This window comes from Octodon degus, unplaced genomic scaffold (genome assembly GCF_000260255.1).
Source record: "Octodon degus isolate 3935 unplaced genomic scaffold, OctDeg1.0 scaffold00130, whole genome shotgun sequence".
Taxonomy (NCBI): domain Eukaryota; kingdom Metazoa; phylum Chordata; class Mammalia; order Rodentia; family Octodontidae; genus Octodon; species Octodon degus.
Window position 1 is genome coordinate 1,579,456 of NW_004524706.1, and position 25,518 is coordinate 1,604,973.

Sequence of the window (25,518 nt, forward strand, 5' to 3'; positions counted from 1 at the left end):
CTCTCTCTCTCTCTCTCTCTCTCTCTCTCTCTCTCTCCAGCTCCACCTCCACCTCCATCTCCATCTCTATCATCTCTATCTCTATTCTAGCTCTCTCTATCTCTCTCCACCTATGCCTACACCTATACCTCTATCTATACCTACCCTTTGAGGTTGTGCCCACAGTGATTCACTGCTTCCCACCAGGCTTCCCTTCCCAACTTCACACCCAGCTGTAAATTCCTCAGTGGACTAATCCAGTGATGAGTATCACACCCCCAAAGCCCCATCTATGATCACATAAGATTTAGGGGACATCTAGCTATGAGCCATAACAGATGGTTTAACTAGTTCCAAGAGAAAGAGAACAGTATTCCTACCAAAGCTTTCAAATGGCCCACATGAGACTGTTTAGACTTCATCCTCAGAGCCTTAAAACTATGGTCATTCATTGGAGGCAGCTCTTTCACACTCTACAGGCTTTGCTTGCTTTTGAAGGCCTAAATGTGTAGGGTACTCATTCATTTATCCATTCAGTGGACAAGGATGTGTCTGCACCCATGATGAACCAAGAAGTTTCTACCATAGGCCAAAGCGCTACTATACTGGTCTCCTGAGTTCATGGAGTGTGCACAGTGACAATGACCTTAGTGAGGCAGTACAACACTGAAAAGGGAAGGCACAGACTTTCAGAGAGAAGCCACTGCAGGCCAGGCACAGGGACTTGGCACATATACACAAGCTCATCAAATTCTTTCTGTACTCTCCGGCTTTGCAAATAAGGAAGAAGAGTTCAAGGGCACTTTCCAAAGACCAAGAGATAATTTTGTAGCCGGTAGAAACAAGATTCAAACCCAAGATCACCTGCCTTCAAAGTACTTTCTTGGGTCTCTAATACTGACAAAGATTTTTTTTCCATAATTTTATTGACAGGCAAATAGCAATGAGACAGTTTCAAATCAAACTGGTAGGACAGTTTCAATAATTAACACATTGCATACTCTTTTCCTAGTGGTTATTTGCTGTACAAGATGCAGACCTGATATCCTATTTACAAACACCATTAGAACAAATCACTCTATTCATTAAGAGAATGTAACAATATATCTATCCTAACCACTTTGAATACACAGATACAAAATGGACATTCATCTGTGTCCCCTTTTTTTGTTAAGTTCTGTTATTTGAATATTATAGGTGTGTGAACTCAGCAAAATATTCCAAAAGAGTCCAGTAGTCCATAATAATATTGGGTCTTCTGCATGAGTGGCAGTGTCAGAAATTGTTGACCTGAGTCCCCTAAAGCTCAACATAACAATATGGCTTTACTTCTTGTACTTCATTTTTATACTTTTCTGCTGGATGGTTAAGACCAAAATAAAGCAAGACCTATGCAACAAGAGTTGTAGTTTTTGGATCTGATGAGGTCAGTGAAATCCCCTCAGGATTTATCCTGAGATCCTGTACCTCAGATTGTAGATCCTTTGGACAAAGATTTTCAAAGGCTGAGGTTGTCTTCTGACCCTTCCATGAGCTTTAGACCTTTTAAAAGGATGCCATGAGATACCTTCTATAACTTACTTCAATTATTTCATAAGAGAAAGACAAAAGTAATAGAATACTGTCTGGTCTGGGTGGGGAAGGGGGTGATTACATTCAGAGAAAGGAATGAAAAGGGAACTTTTCTACAGAGGCAAATCAGCCAGGAACAGGATTCAGACATCATATCTTTCACTTGACCAGCCAACGAGCATACATATAATTTAAAACCTTTCAGGACCACTCTGACAACCAAGGACCCAAGAGTCGACTCAATCTGCTTCTTATCACCATCAGACTCTAAAAACCCTACCTCCCCCTTCATAATTACTCCAGGCAATCAGCACCCACTGATCAATCAAACAAAGAAAATTGCAGGTTTGAAGCTTTAATTAAATCTATCCGGCACTATCTAATTAAAGAAAATCTTTACTCTTCTACATACTCCAAAATAGAAGAAGCCCTCTCCTTCGGGGTTCTGCAAATAATTTGCCATGTCGAGGCCTTTACCTAGCTTCCATTGGAGGAAGAGCAACGTAGAGAAAGACAGCAATTCTAGTCTCTTTTCCATTGTTTCAAGTTCAACAGAATTCCAATGTGGAGGGAGATGGGGCTGTGGGAGAAGTAATCTGCCTGTGATAGGTTCCTTCTCATCCTCTGTTGCCTGTTAGGACAGATGGGTGCTTGCTCAGGGTGCCAGCTCCCCTAGGGTTTCTCTTTCCTCATCCACACACAATCAGTCACCCATGTGGCTGAAGGTCCCTGACCCATAACAGGGATGCAATGCTAAAAACTTGAGCCTTGGGCTTTGCCATTCTGAGCCTCAGCTTTGTCCTCTGCAAAATGGGATGGATACAATACCTATTGTATTGCTGAGAGAAGTAACATGCATGTGGGAAGCTTGAACAATCCAGCAAATTGGGAAGTGCAGCAGGCACTTAAAGGGTGGAACCTTGCAGTTAGTGGCTATTTCTAGACCTTCCTTAGTTTGCAAGAACTTTGTGTCTTCATTCCCCACTTACCAAGGGGCTCGACAGCTCTCTGGCTTTCTGAATGTCCTTCCCTTTGGATAGTGATGAAATCCTGTTATGATTGAAATCTTAGGTAGATTATCAGAGCTGAGATCTGTCAGTGTCCCTTGCTTTGGGAGGCTTACATAAGCCTAAAATCTAACTTGCCTGTGATATGTGGCTGCAGAATTTTGGATAAAGGTGGCAGAGTGCTGTACGGACTGAACTGGGAAGGCACTGTGAACCACTCTGCTACGGTGGAGAGGTGGCAAGATCAACCTTGTGAAGATATCTTCTCTTTGGACAGGATTAAAGACACTGCAAACAGGCCTCTAGAAGCTCGGGGGCATTATGTGGTCAGTCATTCCTTCAGTGATCATCAGCCATGGCTCCACTGCCTATACTCCTTTCACTGTGTTACCATGGAAACCCCTGTCAGCCTCAGCTCAGGGCTGGACTGGTACCACAGTGTGTGCTCGAGTATCTATCATATTACCAGGAGGTTCTGCTAGCTGAAAAGGGGTTCCTCTCCCCTAAATTTTCTTCACAAAACGTGCTGGGCCTGACTGAACAGGTACCTCTGGAGCCTCCTGGAGGCAAGTGGGGATGCCCAAGTCCCTTCTTTTAGGTTGCAACTTCAAGGCCACTGATAGGTCAAGATTCAAAGTTTCCCAGGTACCTTGCCCCAAACACTTTCCCTCTTGGTTTCCCAGGCACCCTCCCCCTAAACTCTCTCCTCCTGTGCCCCACGAAGAGCCAAAGCCAAAACTGAAGAACAGATCCACCTGACCTTGACTTTTGTGGCAAGCAACCACGAAACTCTCCTTTGTTAACATTAAAGGTCCCCCACAGACCAGGTATCCCTGCCATGATTAGCTCTCCCTCAGCTGTTCCAGCCAGCGATTACCCTCCCTAAAAGATCCTATAAAGTCTCCTGCCCCCCTTTATTCACTGCTGTCTTGGTCCACTAGACAGCCAGCCTGCTTGATGCCTCCAATAAATCTTGTACTCGCGTCAGAATGCCTGGTCTGGTTCATTGTGTGGGTTCGTACCTAACAGCCATCTTCTCTGATCCCTCCATTGATACCTCTCTTAACTTCACATGCTCTTCCTGAATATGAATTTCTCCATAGAGATTATCATTTGTTTTTAGTCTATATTCTCCAAGAATGTAAGCTCCATCTAGACACAGGCTTTTGCCTTGTTCCAGCTGTACTTTTATTGCCGCAGGGGCGATGTTAGATAAATACTGATGGGATGAAATCTTTGTTAAGTGATTGTGACAGAGACGCCACAGACTGAGGTCTAAGACTGGGAGGAGAAAAGGGAGCAGCAGCAGGGCCAGGTAAACACAAAGGGAAATAGATTGTAGTTCTAGTTACTCTGGAGCCTTAGGCAAGAAGATTTCAAGTTCAAGGACAGTCGAAGCACCTTAGTGAGACCTCTCAAAAAGTAGAATGTGTTGCAGATGTAGCTCAGTGGTAGAGTTCCCCGAGTTCAATCTTCAATACAAAAAAAGGAAAGAAGGAAGGAAAGAAGGAAAAAGAGGGGGAAGTGGGAAGCAAAGGAGTGAGGCATACACTTCTACCCCCCTCTCCACCCCAAACCTCCTGAGCTGCACAGAGGCAGCATCTGGGAGCCTACTATGTGCCAGGCACCCATCTCCTGCTGAGGACACACTGATGAACAACAAGCATGTGGACAGTGCTCTCCTAAAGCTTTTGTTCTGCTGGTGGAGACAGCAAACCTATAAATACATTAAATACGGTCATCTATAATGACTAGCTTCTAGGACTCCCTTAGACCCCAGAATCATGGGATGCTCAAGGCCCTTTGTATACAAATGGCATTGTATGGGCATAGAACCCATGCATATCCTCTTGCAAATATAATGTGGATGCTATGGAAGTAGTTGTTGCATTGCCTTGTTTAGGGAGCAATGACAAGAAAAGTGATGGCACATGATCAGCGCAGATGTGAGTCTTTTCCAAATACATTTGATCTGTGGTTGTTTGAACCCCTAGGTGGTGGAAGTGACTGTATTGAAAAACTCATACAGAGGACATCATAACTGCACTCCCAAAAGAGAACAAGGTGACGAATGCAGAATAAGGGAGAACACTCATTCAGATCAGAAGTCCCATGTCAGCCAGGGCAAGGATGGGGGTGGTGAGAGTGGGAGCCAGGAAGCTTGCAATGGCTGCCTGTGCGGCTGGAGAATAAAGTACCAGGGGAAAGTGGCAGCATGTAGCTAACACCAGAGAGGGTTCCCATAAACCTCTGAGGCAGGGTGGGATCAATGTCTCCCAAAGCCCTTTTTGTCTGGCATCTGAGGCTGGGAGCCGCGGTGGCTTCTAGAGAGACCTGTAGTTTAGGGCTCCACCCACAGTTCCCGCATGTTAGGAGCCCAGTGGCTGCTCCTTTAAATGATCAACTTAGGGTAAAGACCTCACGCTGTTGGTCTCTGTACTCAGTGTGCTAGATGGCGCCCACTTCATGGTTTCTGAATATATGACAAATGAACATTCAAAACCCATGGAGCTTAAAAGTGTGAACTATGCATATGCACGCGAAGTTTTAAAAACTCTTTAAAGAGGTCTTGGGATCTCAGGATGGAATCCAGACTGTGACAAAGAACCTGTCACTGGGACAGACTATGAAACAACCTCATTGAAGTAAGTGGGGTAGAGCAAAGGTGTCCAGTGACTTCAGAAATCTGGGAAGATTATTTATTTATTTATTTATTTATTTATTTATTTATTTATTCAGTACAGGGTCTAGGGGGCCTGCCCAGTAGCTCAGTTGTCTAAGTGCCTGCTTAAGCAAAGCAATCAGGCTCAGAATTCTGTGGTTTAATCCCCAGATCCTCATGCCTTACCAGACCTGCTCTTAAGGCATCCTGAATGGACCAAAAAAAAAAAAAAATCCTTTAGTACAGGGTCTCACTACAAAGCTCGACCTCAGTGATCCTCCTGTTTTTAGCCTTCCCAGCACTGGGATTACAGGCATGCACCACCACACTCGGTTTTGGCTGCTGGCTCAGTGCACCCAGGGGCAGGGGAGGGGCAGCATGCAGTACCAGGGACTGAACCCAAGTCCTTCTGCTTGCCAGGCAGGTGCTTAGACAGCCAAGCTATCTCCTCAGCCAAAACCTGTGAAGATTATAGTAGCCATTCTCAACATTGTTGGCATTGGAATTGGCTTCGTGGAAGACAATGCTTCCATAACTAGAGTTAGGGTGGTGTGGTTTCGGGATGATTCAAGCACATTACATGTATTGTGTGCTTTATTTCTATCATCATCGTCATCATCATCATCATCATCATCATCATCATCATCATCATTTCATTAGATATTTTTTCAAGGAGCATGCAACCAAGATCCTCACACGTGCAGTTCTCAGTAGGCTTTTTGTTCCTGTGAGGACCTAGTAGCACTGCTGGTCTGACAGGAGGCAGAACCCAGGCAGCCATGCCAGCAATCAGGAACGGTTGTAAATACTGATGAAGCATTGCTTGGCAGCCCACACTCACCTGCTGCTCTGCTGCCCAGTTGCTACCAAGCTACAGACCACAGGAAGAGGGGCAAATGGAGCTACACAGACGAACTGAACTCTGGGTGATCAAGCCGTTTCCCATGGGCACATGGGATAATGATTTGCAACAATTACACATGTGTCCTGGAGCAGGTAAATGACTGGCTGAGGCCTGAGGCCAGTTTTCTTATTGGAGTGGAAGTTTACAAACAGAGAAGGATAAGGGCTGGAAAGACCCATGTGGTATTGGATTATGGTTAAAGATTCAAAAAGAATTCATACTTAGGTTTAATATGGTACAGAAGGATACATACAAGAATATTTATGGTATGCTCATTCATGTGTTCACACATATTTCTCTGCTTTGTCACGTGAAAGAACTGTGGCAGTAAGCTCACCAGGCACCAAAACCTTGGTGCCCAATTCTACGAAAGAAACCAAAGCCTCTAGGAGAAATGGTTGATGCTAGAACTGAGGCAGGAGATATACAAGACAAGTCTGGAGCACCTTGGAGAGCCAGAAAAAATGAAGCATCTAGCAAAACAGCAATATCAACACCATCAACAACAAAAATGATAATGACAGGAATATTGAAAGACACAGGAACCAATTAAAATGGCTTTTAGCAACATTAGCAATGGAATAAGTGAAGTCTAGCATCAGATTACACTTCAAAGGATGTGATCAAAATCCACATTGATAGTAATAAATGAGTGAATAAATTAATAAACGGAGAATAGACAAATCTCTAGGGAAGAAAAATTACCAATAATCTATGTAGAGATGCTAAGCTTGGGAGATGAAGCATAACTGCTCCCTTCGTTAGCGAGGCAGTCTGTAGTGCTTCCTTCCAAACAGCCCAGTTTGGGGTTGGAGAGTAACTCTGCAGTTGAAAAATCTGACAAACTCTACCTCAACCAGATGATCAAGGTCAAAATCAACATTGATAGGGCTTGCTGACAATATGTACCCTCGGCACGCTGTGATGAGAGTGCAGTCTTCTGAATACATTCATCACAAAACATATCCTAATTGAAGGACACTCTACATAATTCCTGGTAGCTATCACCCTAAATTATTAAGGTCACCAAAATGAAAGAACACCTGAGAAACTGTCGTAGATGAGAGAAGCTTAAAGAGACATGACAAAGGTAATGTGAGCAAAAGGTAATGAGGGATCTTCAATAGGGCTTGGGGATATGAAACAGATATTTGGGGAAAACTAGTGAAATTTGAATAAAGAACGTATCACTATTGGCTCACTGTTATGACAAATGTTCCATATGAGTGTGAGATGTTAATAGGGAAAGCGGGGTGTGGGGTATAGAGACATTCCCTATACTACCTTAAGAACTTTCCCATAAATCTAAAGTGATTTTTATTTATTTTAATTAAAAGTCCTGGGTTTAGCCGAGAAGATGACTCAGTGGAGTAAGCACTTCCCTGGCAAGTGCAAGGGCCTGAGTTCAATACCCAGTTCCACAAAAAAAAAAAAAGAGTCCTGGGTTTTGTGGTTGTTGTTGTTCTGCGTGACGGCAGATTAAACCTGAAGTCTCATGAATGCGAGACAAGCGCTCTTCTACTGGCCTATATCCCCAGTCATTCTTCTAAATTTTATTTTGAGACAGAGTCTTCATATATTGTCCAGGCTGGCCTCAAATTCATGATCCTCCTGCTTTATCCTCCTGAGAAGTTGGGAATATAGATGTGCACCATTGTGATATGCCAAAAGCTAATTTAAAAAAAATACAAATCAGCTAATTAAAATTTCTCTAGGTCTTCTGAAAACAGACTGAAGGGAGCAGAGGTAACAGTAGAAAGGCCAGGAGAGAGGCTACTGTGACCACTGAGGTACAGGAGTGGAGCAGTGCAGGTAGCTGGATGAGATCAATCTTTGAATTGGACAATCATCACCATCATCACCATCATTACCATCATCGGATTTTTAAGTATGTCCTTTGTGTCCAAAATTTCCTATGTATGTGAAACCCTGGGAAATAGCTGAACATTCACAACTATAGTAGGAGGTAAGTAAACTCTGTGGGTATAGAAACTGAGGCTCAGATGAGGGAGCTTTCTCAAAGTCATTCCACTAGTAAGAGACAGAGCTGGACTTGAACCCAGATTAGACTGGCTCTGAATCAAACATCTGACCTCCACACTCTACTGTGTGCCATCTCTGTGAGGCATGGGATGGGGCATAAAGACTAGAGCAAGGACTAGGCCTTGATGCCAAAGAGGAGCCACCAACTGTCAAGAGAACTCATACATTATGCTGCAATGGCCTACCGATTGGGCACACAGGACAGACTACCCTGAGGTTTTCTCTCTCCCAAAGCAAACAAGACCAAGTGTCAGTTTTGCAAAGCTGACAGACTCTGCTGTCCTGTGCCCCCACTTAGCTCTGGGTTCGAAGATAAATTTCTCAACTCAGAGCTTGCAACAGCTGAAGGAAACACAGGTGGCTGTGATGGACGAGCCCTGGCCATCCAGAGGTCTAGCTTCATACACAAGTTTTATTTCTCACTGCAAAACCCATTCCATCAGCAGTCCTTGGGAAAGGGTCAGTTCTACTCCATGGTGTTTCCCAGTTTCCTCTACCTGAAGGGAAATGCAGTACAGGGCTGCAAGCTTCCCGGAGCTAGGCCTGGAAAGCATCCTTGTCACTTCTGTCCTCTCTCTCCAGCCCACTAAGTGACATGGATCCATCTAGAAGCTGGGAAATATCATTCCTGGCCAGGCGGCTGCTTCCCACTGACAAGTCTCCAGTGTGAAGAATGAGCAAGATTGGTGGTGGACAGCTTGCTTCACTGCCACACTGCTTAACATGCCATGGGAAAAGAAACCCTTATGCCAACGACAAATGGCACTGTTAAAAGAGCCAAGAGCAGTACTTGAGTGGGATAGGAACAATCCAAGAAGATCAAGTAAAGACCAGGTACACCCCTGGCATCTCTCAGTCCATAATTTCAGAGCTTGCCAGCTTTTCACTCCATTAAAGATGAGAATTAGTTTTCTTTATATTTAATTTCAAGGGAATAAAGAACTCAACCATTGAGAGGTATTTGTTCCCATACCATTACTGCTAACGAAGAAACAGACAGAATGCTAGAATTAATTATAGGTCTGAATCTGCCCCTACTCAACTTTCTTAGGTCACCAAGATCTTTCCACAGCTATTTCTATCACACCTAACTTCGATTACTCCAAGAGTTAAGGATAAAGAAGAGTCCACTGTCCTATCTCAGGAAAAGCCCAATCAGGAGTCCCTTCAAGAAAGGGGCAAATGTGTCTAGGATAGCACTTTGTTCGGGGTCATTCTGAATCTTTGAGCAACCTGACATGTGGGCAGGACCCTTCATGAGGAGGCCTGGAGGCAGCACAGCCTTCTGGCCTGAGCTTCAGGCTCCACAGGGCCTTAAATTTTGGCTGCTACTGAACATCAGACCTGACAAATGAGCAAGGGGAGATTTCACCACAAACACTGACTTTGACCTTGAGCCACGGGGCCCTACTGTGAATGGAGAGATTGCGCAGGACCCCGACATTGCTGCCCACCTGGCTTTGTGCAGAATCTGCTGCCAACCTCTCCTCCCACTATGTATTCCCATCCCACCCCTTGGCATCAGGTGATGGAGCACATGGTCCCTGTGGGTCACTGCAACTGATTCCCAGAGCCCAACCCTGGCAGCCCCCACTTCTTCCTCTCCCAAACCCCAATGGCTGACCTGTGTGAACCTTAGTATCACACAGATCTGGAAGCTTAAGGTTCCACAAAGCAAGCAGCCTCTTTGAGCTTCATTTGCAATAAGATGGAAGTAATAATTCTTACTTCCAGGAAGATTGTGAAGGAAAGGGAGATACCATTAACAAAGCACCTTACATAATACAACAGTCTAACCTCTGACCCTCTTCTGACTCCATCTAAATCATTGGTCTTCACAGTTTAAGGCATAAACTGAATGTTTCTCCCAGAAGCCCTGCATTGTGTCCCTGGCCCAATAGTGCTCACTGGATGCTCTGGGTCTACAATCGGCTTTGGAGACATCGTTGGGGACTCAGCCCACTTCCAAAGCAGCTTGTGTGGTGAAGGATCAGGACAAAAGCTGATTATCATGACACCACACTAAGTGCAGCTGCTCTGTCCCAGCAGGCTCTGTCCAGCAGCACCAGGCTGATGGTGGCATCCATGCAGCCACTTTCAGCTGGTTCCTTAACTTACCCATCATCGATGACTTTCCTGGTTAAATACATAGTTCCCACCAACAGGTTTGTTTCCAGATGCAATTTGCCAACATTTAGGGGCAATCAAACATATTTACTTTTCCAGTGTTAGGGGTTTGATAAAATCCATAATGTCTTTGGCCTAAAGCCCTCTTCCTATTAATTATTAAACCCTTGTGTGTTTCGAGGGTAATTGAATCTATGTCTCTAATTAGTTTACACTTAATTCATCAGAACAATTTTTAAAGAGCTGATGGATATCCCAATAAGCCTCATGGGCAGTTTAATGAATCTTTATTTAAAAAGAAATTGGACATCACCAAACTGTTAACAGTAGTTTCCTCCAGGGAGCAGGACTGGGATGAAGAATTAGGAAAAGAGTCACTTGCACTTTTTTTCGGAACACTTCTGCACCGCTTGACTTTACTAAGGCACTGAGTACCTATTACTTTTACCATTTAAGAAAAAAAAATCTGCTTTAATGAGAAAATCAGATGGATTCTGAAAAAGAAAATGGAATGCATGCAGTGAATCTGGAGCAGTGAATGGGCTCCTTGATGGAGGGAAAAGCCTGGGGTTCCTTCAGGACCCACAGTTCACCCCACCTTCAGCCATTTAGCTGCTTAGAGGCCTGAGACTTAGATGCTTACTTAACCTCTGCAAAGGGAATCCACACTCTTCCCTGCATGAATGTGTCAGTGAATTATTAGATAACATGAATGATGCCTGTTTAAAACTTTTCAGCCCATCTCCACTTCCCTTAAGATATACGTCAAGCTCTCCATGAGGCGTAAAGGGCCCTTGGCACTCTGTCCCTGGCTGCCCCTCCACCTCCTCACAGCACTCCAACCACTGCAAGCCAACTCGTCCTCCTCCTGCGCTTAGTCTTTCTGGCTCTTGTTGATGCCTGCACACACACTGCATTCTTGGCTCTCCCCAGCTCTCCCTCCACACTTCAGCAGGGATCCTGTCCTCCACGGAGCATGCACTCCCTCACTCTGACATAATCGTTCAGCACCTACCATTTTCCAAGCATTGTGCAAGGTCTTGGTGCTCCTATAGTAAAAGGAAAAGAACTCCTGTAAATGCAGAGTTTATAGTTTCGTGGAACAGATGGACAGAAGTCAAATCACCACATATGCATGTAAAATGATAAAGGGCCATTACCATGCTAAGGTAGTGGCAGAGGAGAGTTAGACAAGGCTGGAGCAGAGGGTCTGTCCCAGTGTACTGAGATGCGGAGGATGAGTTAGAGGTCGATGAGCGACAGCCAATGGGAGGTAAGGCCCCCCAGGCACACAGACCAGCCTCTCCAAAGATCATCTCCAGGACCAGGTCAGCTTCCCTACTGCAGTGTTCAGCATCGTCTATGGGTCCTGATGATTTATCCGTTTCCTTCAAGATACTGTAAGTTCCTAGAAGGCAGAAGCTATCTTGTTAACTGTTGTATTCCCAACACCTGGTGCTCCTGGTAGGCATTCAATAAATGTCAAATCAATGACAATGAATGCATCAACAAATGTGTCTAGCACAGCGGCTGGCACATAATGGGCATTCAGTGTCATTGTGCGTTCTGGCCCCCTTCCAGCATCACCTCTCAGCTTCAGTCCTAAACAAGGACTCCTTCCTCATGCCCGAGGACCTCTTAGCTACCTTCTGCCCTCAAGAACACAACCCCACAGGACCTTGGGGAAGGACCCTCCGAGAACAACCCTGTTGATGTGCAAGGCACACTTTTTAAGGAATCTACCACACGGGCCCTTAGGGGGCCGCTGCTGTGATACATATTCATAAGCTGACAGTAAATCTGGCAAATTTGAGGATTTTTATGACATCCAAACAGGTGTCTAATGCCGGGTGAGTGAAATCTGCAACCAGCTCCAAATGACTAAAGCACCATTGCACCCTAGGCTGGTGACAGGATGTGTATTGCCAGTAAGTGAGGGAACAAGTTGTTGAGCTTCCCATCACTTGAACCCAAATGTCTAAATTAAGGGATGCTTAGCTGTTCTTAACTGGCACAGTCATCACCGGTGCCCTATCAACCCTCCAGTATACGGCGATGCCATTTATTAGGAGTGCCTCTATAGATTATCTTTGGTTGTGTTCCATTAGAAAACTTCATTCCACATTAAACTGCAATGCAATGGAATGCTTGCCAGCACTGCAAGTCCATCTAATTGTGCAAAAGCAGAGACGTGGGGATTGTTTCAGTAATTCATCCAGGCAGGGCTGACACTGCATTATCTGGAAGGCTCTTTGTTCTTTTCTCGCTAATTTCCAAACTCCTACAGGCTCTCCAGTCTTCAGGACCAGCTCCTATCCTCATTTCCCACCCTGATCCATTAGGAGAAGAATCTGATCAGCTTCTATTGTAAATTTAATTTCAAGCAGCCAGACGCTGCCTTCTGGCATCCAGGGATGTTGTTGCTTGTGAATAGTGCTAGATGAAATGTGAGACGCTTTCAAGGAGATGGCTGTGAACTCCTGGAGAGGGAGGATCTGGGAGATGAATGGCATCTGTGTAGAGTGCAAGCTGTGCACAGGGTGCCTACTGGCACCTCTCACCAGCGATGCCAGGTGCTGCTGTCAGCATGCAACATCACTGGGGAGGCCTCACTTTGCAGAGGAGGAAACTGAGGCGAGGATGGACTGACTCACTTGCTCAAGGTCACTGACACAAGGAGGAAGGTTAGAATCCAGGTACATCTGAAATGAAAGGCCTTCACTTCTTTTTTTCTGTATTTAGGGCAGGGTCTACAGGGTCTCACTACATAGATTGGACTCAGTGATCCTCCTGTTTTCAGCCTCCCAAGTGCTGGGATTACAGGCCACCACACCCAGTCTCAATTGCCATCTCAGTGTGCCCTGAGCAGGGAGGGGAGGGCCAAGACGGCACACCAGGGATTAAACCCTGGTCCCTGCACCTGGCTAAGCAGGCGTTTTAATCCGCTGAGCTATCTGGTGGGCCAAGGTCTTCACTTCTTAAATCACTCTATCTCGGGGCTTGTCAGTCTGCATGCTTCTCTGTTTGGAGCTGGATATTTCTCTATGGTGCGCATTCATCTTGGATGTTGCAGGATGCTTAGCCACACCTGCGGCTTCAATGTACTGGATGCTCTTAGCACTCCTACAGCCGGGTCAACCAAAAGTGTCTCCAACTGTGGACGAATGACCTCTGAGGGACAGGACAGCCTTACCACTGCTCTACTTATGACCTGCAAATTATTTGCAAGGGTTTTCTCTTTGGCTTAACTATGGCTGATCTTTTCTACAAATACATTTCTTTCATTTGTATCTTGTCATAATTAAAAAGTTTACATACATTATTTAATTTAATCTTCACCAATCAACCAGTGAAGTAGATCTTAATAGATCTATGCTATAGATAAAGACACTGAGAATGGGAGGGGAAGGGACCTGCCAGGGCTTCCTAGCTCGCACGCTGGGCACTTGTCACGGTACAGCTTCTTGGGTGACTCTGCCACAGCAAAAGCAGGGAACAAAGCTCAACTCCAGCCTCAGAACCCAGAGCCTCACAGGAGGGAAGTTCTCTGTTCACACCATACCTAGCTAGGAGCAAGCCTCTGTGGAGCTGTGGGTTTCCAGGGGTGGCAAGTGACTCTTCAGTAGCCTCACAGAAGATAAAGACGATCAGAGGGCTGGACAGAAGGGCAGAACAGAGTGCTGCATTAAAAATGCAGTGAGAACAGTAGCTACAAAATGTGTGCCTGTTAAGTTTCGGACAATAGCACAGAAAGCTCCCAAGCGACATGAACGGAAAGAAGCCTGCTGTAGTCCTCTCAGTGGTCCTGCCCCACTGGGTGGGAAGCAGCAGGAGAGAAGGCATGATAGGCTCAGCAATGCACTGAGACATCACATGCACAACATAAACACATGTGCATGGTGTATTATTTTCACCCATGACATTCATACACATGCATACATACATGCATGTAATAAACCAGAAATACATTTCATCTACTACTATATTCACACATTCAGTGCATTACATCAACAATGAATGGCTGCACCTGTGCCCAGTGCCTTCTGCAGGGTCTCTACTATCACCATAATTTCTGCAGGCTCAAAAGTCTGACGAGAAGGCACAGACAAAGGGTCAGGATAACCCCCAAAGTCCTCCAGGAAGTTCTGCTTTCTTAGGTCCTACACACAGAAGGGCAAGGAAGGATGCACACTTGGGGACCCTCAGCATGGGGATCCCCTAGAGCAACCCAGCTTATCTTATAGGAGAGGCTGAGAGGAGCCAAACCTTGGACAAGGTCATAGCATTAATAACTGCAGAGCTTCAGGGCTCTGGAGATTCAGTTGAGTGGTAGAGTGGTTGCCTAGCCCCTAGATTTGATAGCTAGGGCTGCAAAAATAAAAGTACAAATAAATGAACAAACATAGAGCCTTCCTAGGTAATATCTAGGTCTGTACCGTCAGTTCCCACTGTCTCACAAGAAAATACTGCAAGAATACTGTCCTGCTGCATGAGTGAAGAATGGTCCTAGGAGGCCAGAAAGACACATTTTATCAGAAGTAGAGATCCACTTCAGGCTGATCTGCCTGGTTTTCTGTTTCTAAGATGGACACTGTGAAATCAACCTCCACTTCTTCCCTTCCCATAAATCCATTATTAACTCAGAACAACACTTTCCCATAACATCATAAGAGTCCACACCATCTTCAGTCTTCATTATTCTTTTCCAGACTGCCACGGGCTTGCCTGGCCTGATGGTGGCCTGTCTGACCCCCCACCCAATGCGCTTTCCACACCAAAGCCACATCATGCCTATTTCCTTCCCTAAAACTGCTTTATTAGAAGCATATGTATCAAAACCCACAGCTAACATATTTCATAATGAAAACCTAAATTTTTTTTTCTCTATGAATGAGAATGAGACCAGGATTCCACTCTGACCACTTCTACTGGATATTATACTAGAAATTTGAGCCAGTTGTGCAAAAAGAAAAGAAACAGGTGGTGTGGGTGGTAGGGTGGGAGGAAGGGAGGACAGAAGGAAGAAATGATATCCAGATGAGAAAGGAAGAACTCAAACTGCTTTTATTTGCAAAAACAAGCAAAACTACCTGAATTAACGATGGATCCAACAAAGTCACAGAATATAAAATCAACACATAAAAATCAGTTGCATTTTTATGTATTATCAATGACCACCCAAAATAAAATTTAAAACTTCACAATGATTTCAAAAAGAACAAAAACCTTGAAAGATAAATTTCCAGTTCAAATGGAGACCAAAGATAACATGTTAAAATGCTCACTCTACCTGATCTTGAATTTCTCATAAAAATGATTAAATTTATACAGAAAGATAGAAGATTTACATTAACACTGGAAACAGAAAAAGGGATAATTAGAAACATGCTGCAAAGCATTAAGAAATTTCTACAAGTCACAGAACAAGTACGACTCGATTAAGAAAAAAGGTTAACTAGGTAGAATGTTGACAAAAATGCAGGTTAAAATATGATTTTTAAAAAAAAAATCTAAAATATATGAAGACCTCAAAATTATTAGACCCTCCCCCCAAAAAAAGACCTAACCAAAATAATGGGCATCTGAAATAAACAGACACTTCTCAGAAGTACAGATGTCCAAGAGGTCCAATAAATACATTAAAAATGTTCAACATCTCTGACCATTACAGAAATGCAAAATAAAACATTAAAATAGCATCTTACTCCAGAAAGAGTGGTTATCAACATGAAATAAAATAATAATCAATGCTGATGAGGCCAGGAGGAAAAAGCAAGCCTTCTGCATTGCTGATGGGAATGTAAACCATTACAACCACTGTGGAAATCGAATGGAGATTCCTCAAAAAGGTAAAAGTAGAATTTTCTTTGTCCCAGCTGCTTCCCTTCTAGGACTCTTCTGAGAAAAATTAAAGTCATCAGAATACAGTGACCCAAGCATGCTCATGTTTGTAGCAGCACAATTTATAATAGCTAAATCTTGGAAACAGCCTGTATGTCCACCAACAGATGAACGCATAAGGAAAACATGGTATTTATATGAAAGGGAGTGCTGCTAAAGGAGACTTCTCTAGGTAAATGGAGGTACCTCGAGAATTTAATATTAAGTGAAATAAATCAGATGCATAAGTTTAAATATCACATAGTTTCTCTGCTATGAGAAGCCCAAGCATACATGAAGAGCAAACTAAAGGGTAATAGGAAGGAGGAAGATCTTTTTTAAGTGAGAAGAATAAGAGATGGAGATGGGGAGAGAAAGAAGGAAAAAGGATTCATTAAAAGAAGAGAAAATCAAAGGAAAATGGAAATAGATACTTTTCAAATGGGAAGGGAATCAAGGATTGGAGAGAGCAGGAATGGGTAGGAGGGAAGGGGACAGAAAATAAGTAAGGGGCATCATGTACATGTACAAACTCCCAGTGATAAGTGTAAGCATCATGGAATGCAGACACGCATTCATAGAAAAGCACATAATACAAAGGGGGAAAGGTAACTGAAAGTACTCGCAGAATACAAATCACAGAAAAAGCAAGGAAAATTTGCACTTGAAGGCAGGGAAAAGGAAGTGACAGTGAAGAAGCTTAAAAATAGAAGGCATTAAATATCATATGTAGAAGAGCAAACATTCTGGTTATCACCAAAAAAGCGGAGAGCAGACTAAACTTTCTCACTAAAAAATAAGATTGTGAAGATCTTTTGTTAAAAATATTAAATTGTATGTTGCACTAGGAGGTACTCTTAAAAGAATGACATAGATAAACATTAAATAAAAGATTTAGCAAATCTGGACCCAATAAATGAAAACTGAAAAGAAGAAAAGGGACACATTGAGCTCTTGGCAAAAATCTTTGAGGAATAATTTCTATATTGGAAAAAAGAAAATTTTTCTGCAAGGATTTAATGTCCAAAAACATTTATATGCTAACATGGTATCAAAATATATAAAGTTGAAACTTAGACAAGAGGAGAAATTGATAAAACAGTAAAAACATGAGGACAATAATGCCTATTTTAACAAATGTAAATTAGATAAGAAGAAATTTGGGATACTTCAATATTAATGACTTAATTTTTTTATTCTTTGACTATAGAATGACTATCTTGTGTTTTTCAATGCTCTTAAAACATTTATAAAAATAATCTTACATAAAGGGGGAAAAGTCAACAAATTTTCCAAAGTAGAAATGATAACTTGATCATAAATGCCATGGAACTAGATAATAATTTTTTAAATATAGACATGTTACTTGAAAATGCGAGGAAAAACAGCCCCTAGAGTCAAAGAAGAGAACAAAACTGCAATTAGAAATTCTTTCTGAAATAACAACTACCCATCAAAATTTATGATATTCGGTCAAAGACATACTTAGGGGAAAATGCCTCTTAATGTTTTTATTATCAAACAAGAAATAATGGAGCTAATTCAATTCACGAAATCAGCAAAAGAGCAACATCAGCCTAAGGTAAGTAGGAGAAAAAAATGGATACAGATAAAAGCAGAAATCAATAGGTTAGATAATGGAAAAAAAGATAAAATTGATATCCTTAGCTCTGGAACTTTTCAAAGGCCAATAAAATATGCAAAGTTCTGGCAACAGCAGTTGCCAAAATGAAAGAAAACACAGGGGCCAGGCTCCAGTGGGGAAAGGGGCAGCACGGCAGATACTTCAAAGATAGCCATGTACGATCCTAGGTTCCTACACCTGACAGTATCAATACAGTGAGCGATTTCTTAGACAAGCACAGAGACAAAAGGAAAACCTGAGTAGACTAATAACCATGCAACATGAAAAAAAACACCCACTACAAAGGTCCGAGAGTCCACACCCTCTGGAAAGCATCACTCCAGTATCTTTAAGGACACGTACTCCACTCTTCTGTGGACTACCTGGGCTCTTTTTCCTGCCAGGATACGAATACTCCCCCAGAGTACGAATTCCTTTGGCTTAGGGGTGGTGAGAGACAATGGGCCCCTGCAGCTCTTCCCTGTGGTTGACCCTGCATGATGTTGGCTATTTCCAAGATGAAGTGAAATGAGCAGATCACAAAGGGCACAAGGTGAGGAGCTCAAGCAGGGATAACACAGTGGCAGTGTGATGCCAGAGCCTTCCCCTGAAATACAGCTAACCTCCCCAGGGTGGGCAAGACCACTCTCCCAATGACCATTACATTTCCTGCAACCTGGAAGCTGCCTCCATCTATCCACACAGTATGCAAAGTGATGCCTCTGCAAATCAGGTGTTTGCTCAAACATACGCCCCTTAAAAAGGCCTTCATGACTCCCCTGTAAAAGCAGCATGCTCAGGTCACTCTTGCACTCTTGGTGCACCCTCTGTCTTCCATGCCTCTCATGAGTCAGGTATTTCCACAGCTGCCTCCTCATTAGCATGTAAGCCCATGAAGGCAGTATTTTTATTGTGGCTGTGCTCCTAATATTCAGGCTAGCATCAGGACACCACGGGTGCTCATGAAGTATTCATGGAATGAATGCACAAAGAGGACTCTTTCCTCCAGAAGTTTCCTTAAACATCATGGGAGGATAGACAGGGGCTACTTGGACAAGTAGGATCCACCATACTCTTGCTGTAGGCCTCCAAGATTCACTCTGCAGTGCCCAGAGAGGAAAACAGGGAGAGGAAAGAACATTGGGGTATATCCTGTAAATGTGGTTGGATCCACTCTGGGATTCTGGAAGCCAGGCACTTAGATGTGTCTTAAACAAAGCTTGACGAGTAGGCATTTGGCTGGGAAGGTAAAGCACCCAGTCCTTAGAAAAGCAATCAGCACCTGGGAGTCCCCAGCCCTTGGTGGGTGTGCCAATAGCCCTTTGGCTTCCTAAAGAGCCAGAAGCCTGACTGGCCGGACAAGGATAAGGCTTCTATAGTGCTCGGCAGGCTCCAGACACTGGAGCCTTCATCTTCACCCAAAAACTCCCCTACGTGCAGAGGTAGAAGGCTCGCTACCCTAGCTACCTCCATGGGTGCAAGTGCCCTGCCCTGAAAGGCAGGTCAGGCGTTCAGGAAAACCATCTCCTTTTCACCCAGTTTTTTCCTCCCTTAGCAAATCCTCCAAATTTGCAACACAGATCCCAACAACGCATGCAAGGTCTAGACACATGATGCAAGACGTGCATCACTAACAACCTTCAGCTGTACATGCGCTGCACGCAAGGTGGAAAAATGAATTTATCTGTTCGTGAAATAGTCACCAACAGATGTGCACACAGACGCACCTCCACAGGTAAAATCAGTTTCAAGGTAAAATCTTGCATTTTGCTACAAGCATTTGTTTTCCGCCTAGTTTTCCCTATTGTTCTAATAGCCTTTAGGGAAGGAAGCAGAAGAGTTGTAGGAGAGCCTCAAAGAAACAAAGGTCAGTAGCATGCAAGGGCCTCCCTTTGGGAAGCTTGGCCCGGGGGTGTGCTTTGGGGAAGGTGGGGAGGGTGGTACCTTGTTCGCAGGTTCTCCGGCTGGGGCGGACCATCAAACACCGACAGGACATCGAAGTCCTCTTCCAGGGCAAAGGACTGGAACACGAGCTGGATCCTGTGCTGGTCCTCTGCGGTGATGGTCCACGTGCAGTTGGCGTAATTGGGGTAGCCGTAGGGGAACCCTGGGCTCTCCACTGTCCCATTGGGACCTTGCAATTGGAATGTGCAGTTCTGGCCTGGGAAAGAGAAAGAAAGTAGTTCAGAGTGGCCAGAACTCCCAGAAGATTCTGGAGCGAGCAGCAATGTGTTCAAGAGTCTTTTCTTTAGAGAAAAATTTTTTAAAAAACAATAAAAATGTTACAGAATTTCAAAACATGATGACAGGAAATTAACAATGGTTCTGTGTGGTTCCTGTGAGCCAGCCTTGTGCTTGGCACAGAGGAAAGATAGGCAGGTGATGAACTTCAAGCCTCACATCAACTCTGAGGGGAAAATCCAAGGATTGAAAGAGTTCAAATGAAGAAGCAACACAAAATCAGATGTGACAACCGTCAACACCAGGGTGACCATTTCTAACCTCTTCTCCTGTTCGTGGCCTGCTGACTCAGCTCAGGTGCTCCTTCCTGCCCTCCATGGAAGGTAAAAGCCATAAGCGGGGACTCCTGCCTTCTCAATGCCCTCTCCTCCTGCTGCCCGTAGAGAAACAACCTTCCTCCACCCAGATGCACGTGCATTCATGGGTTCTTTCTCATGCACATGTTCTGTGGCTGCCTCTCCACACCACCTGCCCATCTGAAATGTGCTCAAGATTTTGTTTTACACAAAACAAGCCCTTACTCCGCTCCGCATCTCCCTCAGCTTTGTCTCCCCTTCCATAATCAGATTTACTGTACAGGAAGCACAATCTGTCCATACCCTCTTTCTCCATGTCCTTCCTTTCCATCCACCCACCAACCTTGTCAGTCCTGCCTGCTGGCCCTTTCAAGCATTGGAACAGACCTAAAGAAGTCACTGATAGGTCTGTCCTCATGTCAACTAACTCTCTCTTTCTCTGTCTCTGTGTCTGTCTGTCTGTCTGTCTGTCTGTCTGTCTGTCTGTCTCTCTCTCTCTCTCTCTGTGTCTGTCTGTCTCTGTCTGTTGCTCTGTCTCTGTGTGTCTCTCTCTCTTCCCCCCTCCTTCCCTCTGTTTTTCCACTCTCCCCTCCCCCCACCCTGCTCCTTCTAAGCTAGAGCATATCAGACCTCAGCTACTAGAGCTGGCTCAAAAGGAGATTCTGAAGGACAGCATGTGGGAGGGGCAGCAGGGCCACTTTTCTCCCCAGTTTCCCATGCGAGGATGGCACAGGTGCTTGGCGACCACACTCTGAGCAGCCATGCCCTGTGCCTCCTACCATACACACTCTCTCCTGCTCTCATCCCTGTTCTTTCTCCCTCTGTCCTCAGGCTACATGCTGGGGCCTACCCTACTCTCTCTCTAGTCTAGACTGCCTGAGTGCACTGACACTGAATAAGCATACAGGCCTGGCCAGACAGCACCCTGCTCTCCAGGCCTGATGTCCTTGGGGTGTGCAGCCCCATGGTGCCCCCCAACCCCCCAGCCCCTATCCTCTTTTGCTGCTCTCTCTCTCTCTCAGGAAATAAAGTGTTCCCATCTCCTTGTATAAATAAGACCCCCAGTACCAACACATTTCTCTCCTTCACAGTCCTTGGTCAATTAGTCACCTTCTCTCCATTTCTGTCCCGCCCCTACACCATGCTCTTCCCACCTGGTCAGCCGCATTTACTCTGGTCTTGGACAACTCAGGCTTCACACTGCAACTGGGTGGGTGGGGTTGCCTTTTCAACACAGGAATCAGATTAAAATCACCCCTACCTGCATATGCTGCAAAGCTCCAGTGACTCCTCCCTGCTCTTCATTAACAAAAAAGCATTTCAGGTCTATGTGTGCATCTACACAATCTGGCCTTTCTGAGGGCTAGCCTCATATCTGCCAGCGCTTCCTCCTCCTCAGTGCTTCACCCCAGCTCACTTTCACTGTATAGCCGCAGGATCTTTGCCTGTGCTCTTCCCTCTGCCTAGAACATTGTCTCCTCTTTTCTTGACATTCATCCCCTTCAAGTATCAGTCTAGTGCCCTTCCTCGGCTAGACCAGCCCCCCTTTACATGGCGCCATGCCATCTTAACCTCTCTTTGGTAGCACTTACCATAGCAGCAAGTTTCCATGATGGTTTTATAAGCATCTTTGCACCAGACCATAAACTCCATGAAAGGAGAGATCACACGTGATGTTCACCAACTTTGACTCCACCCCTCAAGCACATGGTAAATGCTCAGTCATTTAATATAACCCTTGCCTTGGTTTAGTGTTTGGCTAGACACTCTCCTAAGAACTCCTGTATTGGCTTCTTCAAGGCAACAGTGAAGTAAGGTGAATACTATTAATGTCATTTTCATTTCATGAAGGCAAAGCAAAGGCAAAGAGAAACAAGAAGGAGGCCCTCAAGGTAGGATTTACACACAAGCAGTCCTTTTTTTTCTTACCATGATTCTGATAAATTGACTCAATGCTAATATTTTTAAAGCCACTTTAGAGATTAACTGACAAAGGCATTTAATCTCTAAAATGACTTTAACATTAAGAAATCTCTTAATACGTAGTATCCCATTCATGGAGGAAAAAATTAAGAGTTTCTGAATAAATGCTAACAAGGCATTTAATAAAATTAGACATGTAACTCTGATTAAAAGAAGCTTCAAGAACTAGGCAAAAAGAATTATTTCCTGTGCAAGAGAAAGCAACCATATTTTTAACAATGCCCTACATCATACTTATGCTGAAATGTCTGATTAGGATCAAGAACAAGAAAGGCGCACCACTACTTCTACAGGGATTTCATGCTTCATTGGAAAAGTGAACCCGTGACACACACACACACACACACACACACACACACACACACACACACAGAGTGAAAAAAGGAGAAAGTGAAAACACATAGATTTTTTTTATGAGCAGAATATATTTACTGGGAGAAAGAAAGCTCCTGTCAGAGAGAAGGACAGGAGGGGGCCCGAGCGGGTAGTTCCCCCAACACACAGGTTTATATACAAGTGTATGCAGACAATGTATTACTATACCCAGGAGGCCCGGGAGAATCAATTATAAAGCTATTAGCACTAATTAGAAATTTTAGTATAATAGAAAGTTGCAAAATAATAATAAAAAAATCAATATTGTTCCTATAAGCAAACAGCAGATTAAAATATAAAAATAAACTTCTGTTTCCAGTAACTACAAAGCACATATAATACATAGGAATAAACTTAGTCAGAAATGTGTGGGCATTACATGAAAGTAGCTTTTACAGAAAGTTTAAAATTTTTCACTAATGGGAAAGACACAGTAATTTTGAGTGGAAAGACTAACCACTGAAAGGTTAATTTGTAATATTAACCTCTTGAAAAGTTATTGAAAAGTTAATTTATAAGCTTAATGCAATTCTGATCAGAAGCCCAATGACCTGTTTTAAATTAGGTAACATGATACCTAAGTTGAACTGGGAAAATAGATTATTGCAGTAAAGCATTTTTAAAAAATAAAGATAGTAAATTCATTAGTCTCTTCTCACAGGATACAAAATGGGCAGCATCATAAATGACACACTAAAATAGTGTATGTAGGAATAGTCCATGGAATGGGACTGCACTATAACTTTAATACATAAGAAAACTGAAATATGTAAAAAAAAAAAGGCAATATAAAAAAACAAAGAGAAAGGAAAGATTTTTCGAGGTCAACCTATTAACTGTTTTCTAACTTATCTCCTCAAATCATGTCATATACCAAAATAAATCCCCAGATGGAGTTAAGAGTTAAATGTTTTTTAAGTCATAAAATAATTAGAAGAAAACGTAAGTCAATAATTACATATCATTTTCTCCACAGAAAAACACTGTAGAAGATACTACAAGATTGATAGCTTTATTATACAAAAAGTACATGTATGTCACAAATAGAAACAAAATCAAAAGACATACAAGAACGCTAGTAGACAAGTAAACCCTTACAATCAAAAGAGCTATTACTAATACGAAAAAGAACAGGTACTAACACTGAAAAATTGGACAGGGTTTGAAAGTTAGTTCACAAAAGAAGACATAAGTGGTCAGTAAAACCAGGAAAATGCCCAACCACAATAATATATAATAAGCTCTATCTCCACAATTTTCAAAGGCCCCACGTAAATTTCCCTGATCTTCCTTTCACTGGCACAGGTGACAGATCGATCCGGCTCATGTTCCTAAAACCTTTCTAGCAATGTCATTGTATTATATCGTGCCATTCCATGCTGTTCATTCATTCATTCATTCGTTCATTCATTCATTCACTCACTCACTCACTCACTCACTCATACATTCATTCCTCCAGATTAGACCTTATGATCACAGACTAGATAAAGTCAAAACTACCCATGAGCAGTACGGTCATAAGAGGGTACACAGAGGGCTTCTTCAGTTCACACCCCATAAGGTCTGCATCTTGAAGGCCACCCTCATCCATGTCATGGACAATCATTAATACCAATTTTCTGCAACCCCAGGACCCCAAACATCAGCCTTAGTTGTCTCAGCTGTCACCCAGATGCTGACTCAGAATCTGAGTATGGACAGTATCCTCTGCTACAGAGAAAAAGGTGAATGGATTCAAAAGATAGCCCCTGGGAACATTTCCATGGAACAAGACAGAAAAGGTGACAGAGTAGGGAGCAGGGGATAGATAGAGTAGTAGGGGGAGATCCAGAGAGCAGTTCCATGCAGGCAATATCTCAAAATGTTAAATGCTAAGGCCAGCAAGATAGCTCAGTGGATTAAGTGCCTGCTTAGAAAGCACAGGGACCAGGGTTCAATCCCTAGCACCATAGGCCACACAGACCCGCCCCCAGGAAGGTTGAGCCAGCCAGAGTCTGGGCGTAGTGGTGCACACCTGTGATCCCAGTGCTGGGGAGGCTGAAAACAGGAGGATCACTATGAGTCTGAACTGCATAGTGAGACCCTGCACAAAATACAAGTGTTAAATGATACCAAGAGACCAAGACTAGGGTCATGGATGAGGTCACCCAGCTTGATGCCTAAGTGGTCCCTCTGAAATTAAGAATGTAGAGAGTGAGAACTTTATACTGGCCCTGCCACATCCTCACTGCTAAGAATTCAATAAGTATTTGTTCAGTGGATATATCAATTTCAACCACAGCAATGAGAGAAGAGAAGAGTGAAAAGAGTCTGGATTGTAAAAGGTAGAGGCAAGACTGGCTGGCGAGGAGGTGCAAGGCCATTGTACTTGTAGAAACATACATGGTACTTGTAGAAAATTTGGAAAATAACACAAGATTTAAGAAGAGGAACCTGATCATAATCTCACTTTCTTTCTAGAGGTAACTGCTGTTAATATTTTCATGTTGAGGTAACACTGTACATGTAATTTGGGATGGTCTTCTTGTAGCAAATTATTATTCAAGTTTTTTATTTTCAAATTGTAAAAGGCAATGTGCACTTACAGTACACAGAGCTGTGTGTGTATGCAAAACAAGTATAAATAAAAATGTAGGGCTGGGGAGAATGCTCAGCAGCCTAAGCGCCTGCCTGACAAGCTCAAGGACCCAGGTTCAATCCCCAGTACCACATGCTGTGCTTGCCCTGGGACCCCGGGCATGCTGTGCTGGCCCCAAAACTGGGTGTGGGCCTGGTGGTGCGCACCTGTAATCCCAGTGCCGGGGAGGCTGAGACAGGAAGATCAC

At 43.7% G+C, this 25,518-nt stretch overlaps 1 protein-coding gene across 1 annotated transcript in view; it reads right to left on the reverse strand.

Moving 5' to 3' along the window:
* Positions 1-25,518, reverse strand: part of Csmd2 (CUB and Sushi multiple domains 2) — a 607,037-nt gene that overhangs the window by 517,488 nt on the left and 64,031 nt on the right. Inside the window, exon 2 of the mRNA XM_012516868.2 lies at positions 19,743-19,959. Coding sequence (XP_012372322.1) covers positions 19,743-19,959 — 217 coding nt within the window. The remainder of the gene's footprint in view (positions 1-19,742; positions 19,960-25,518) is intronic.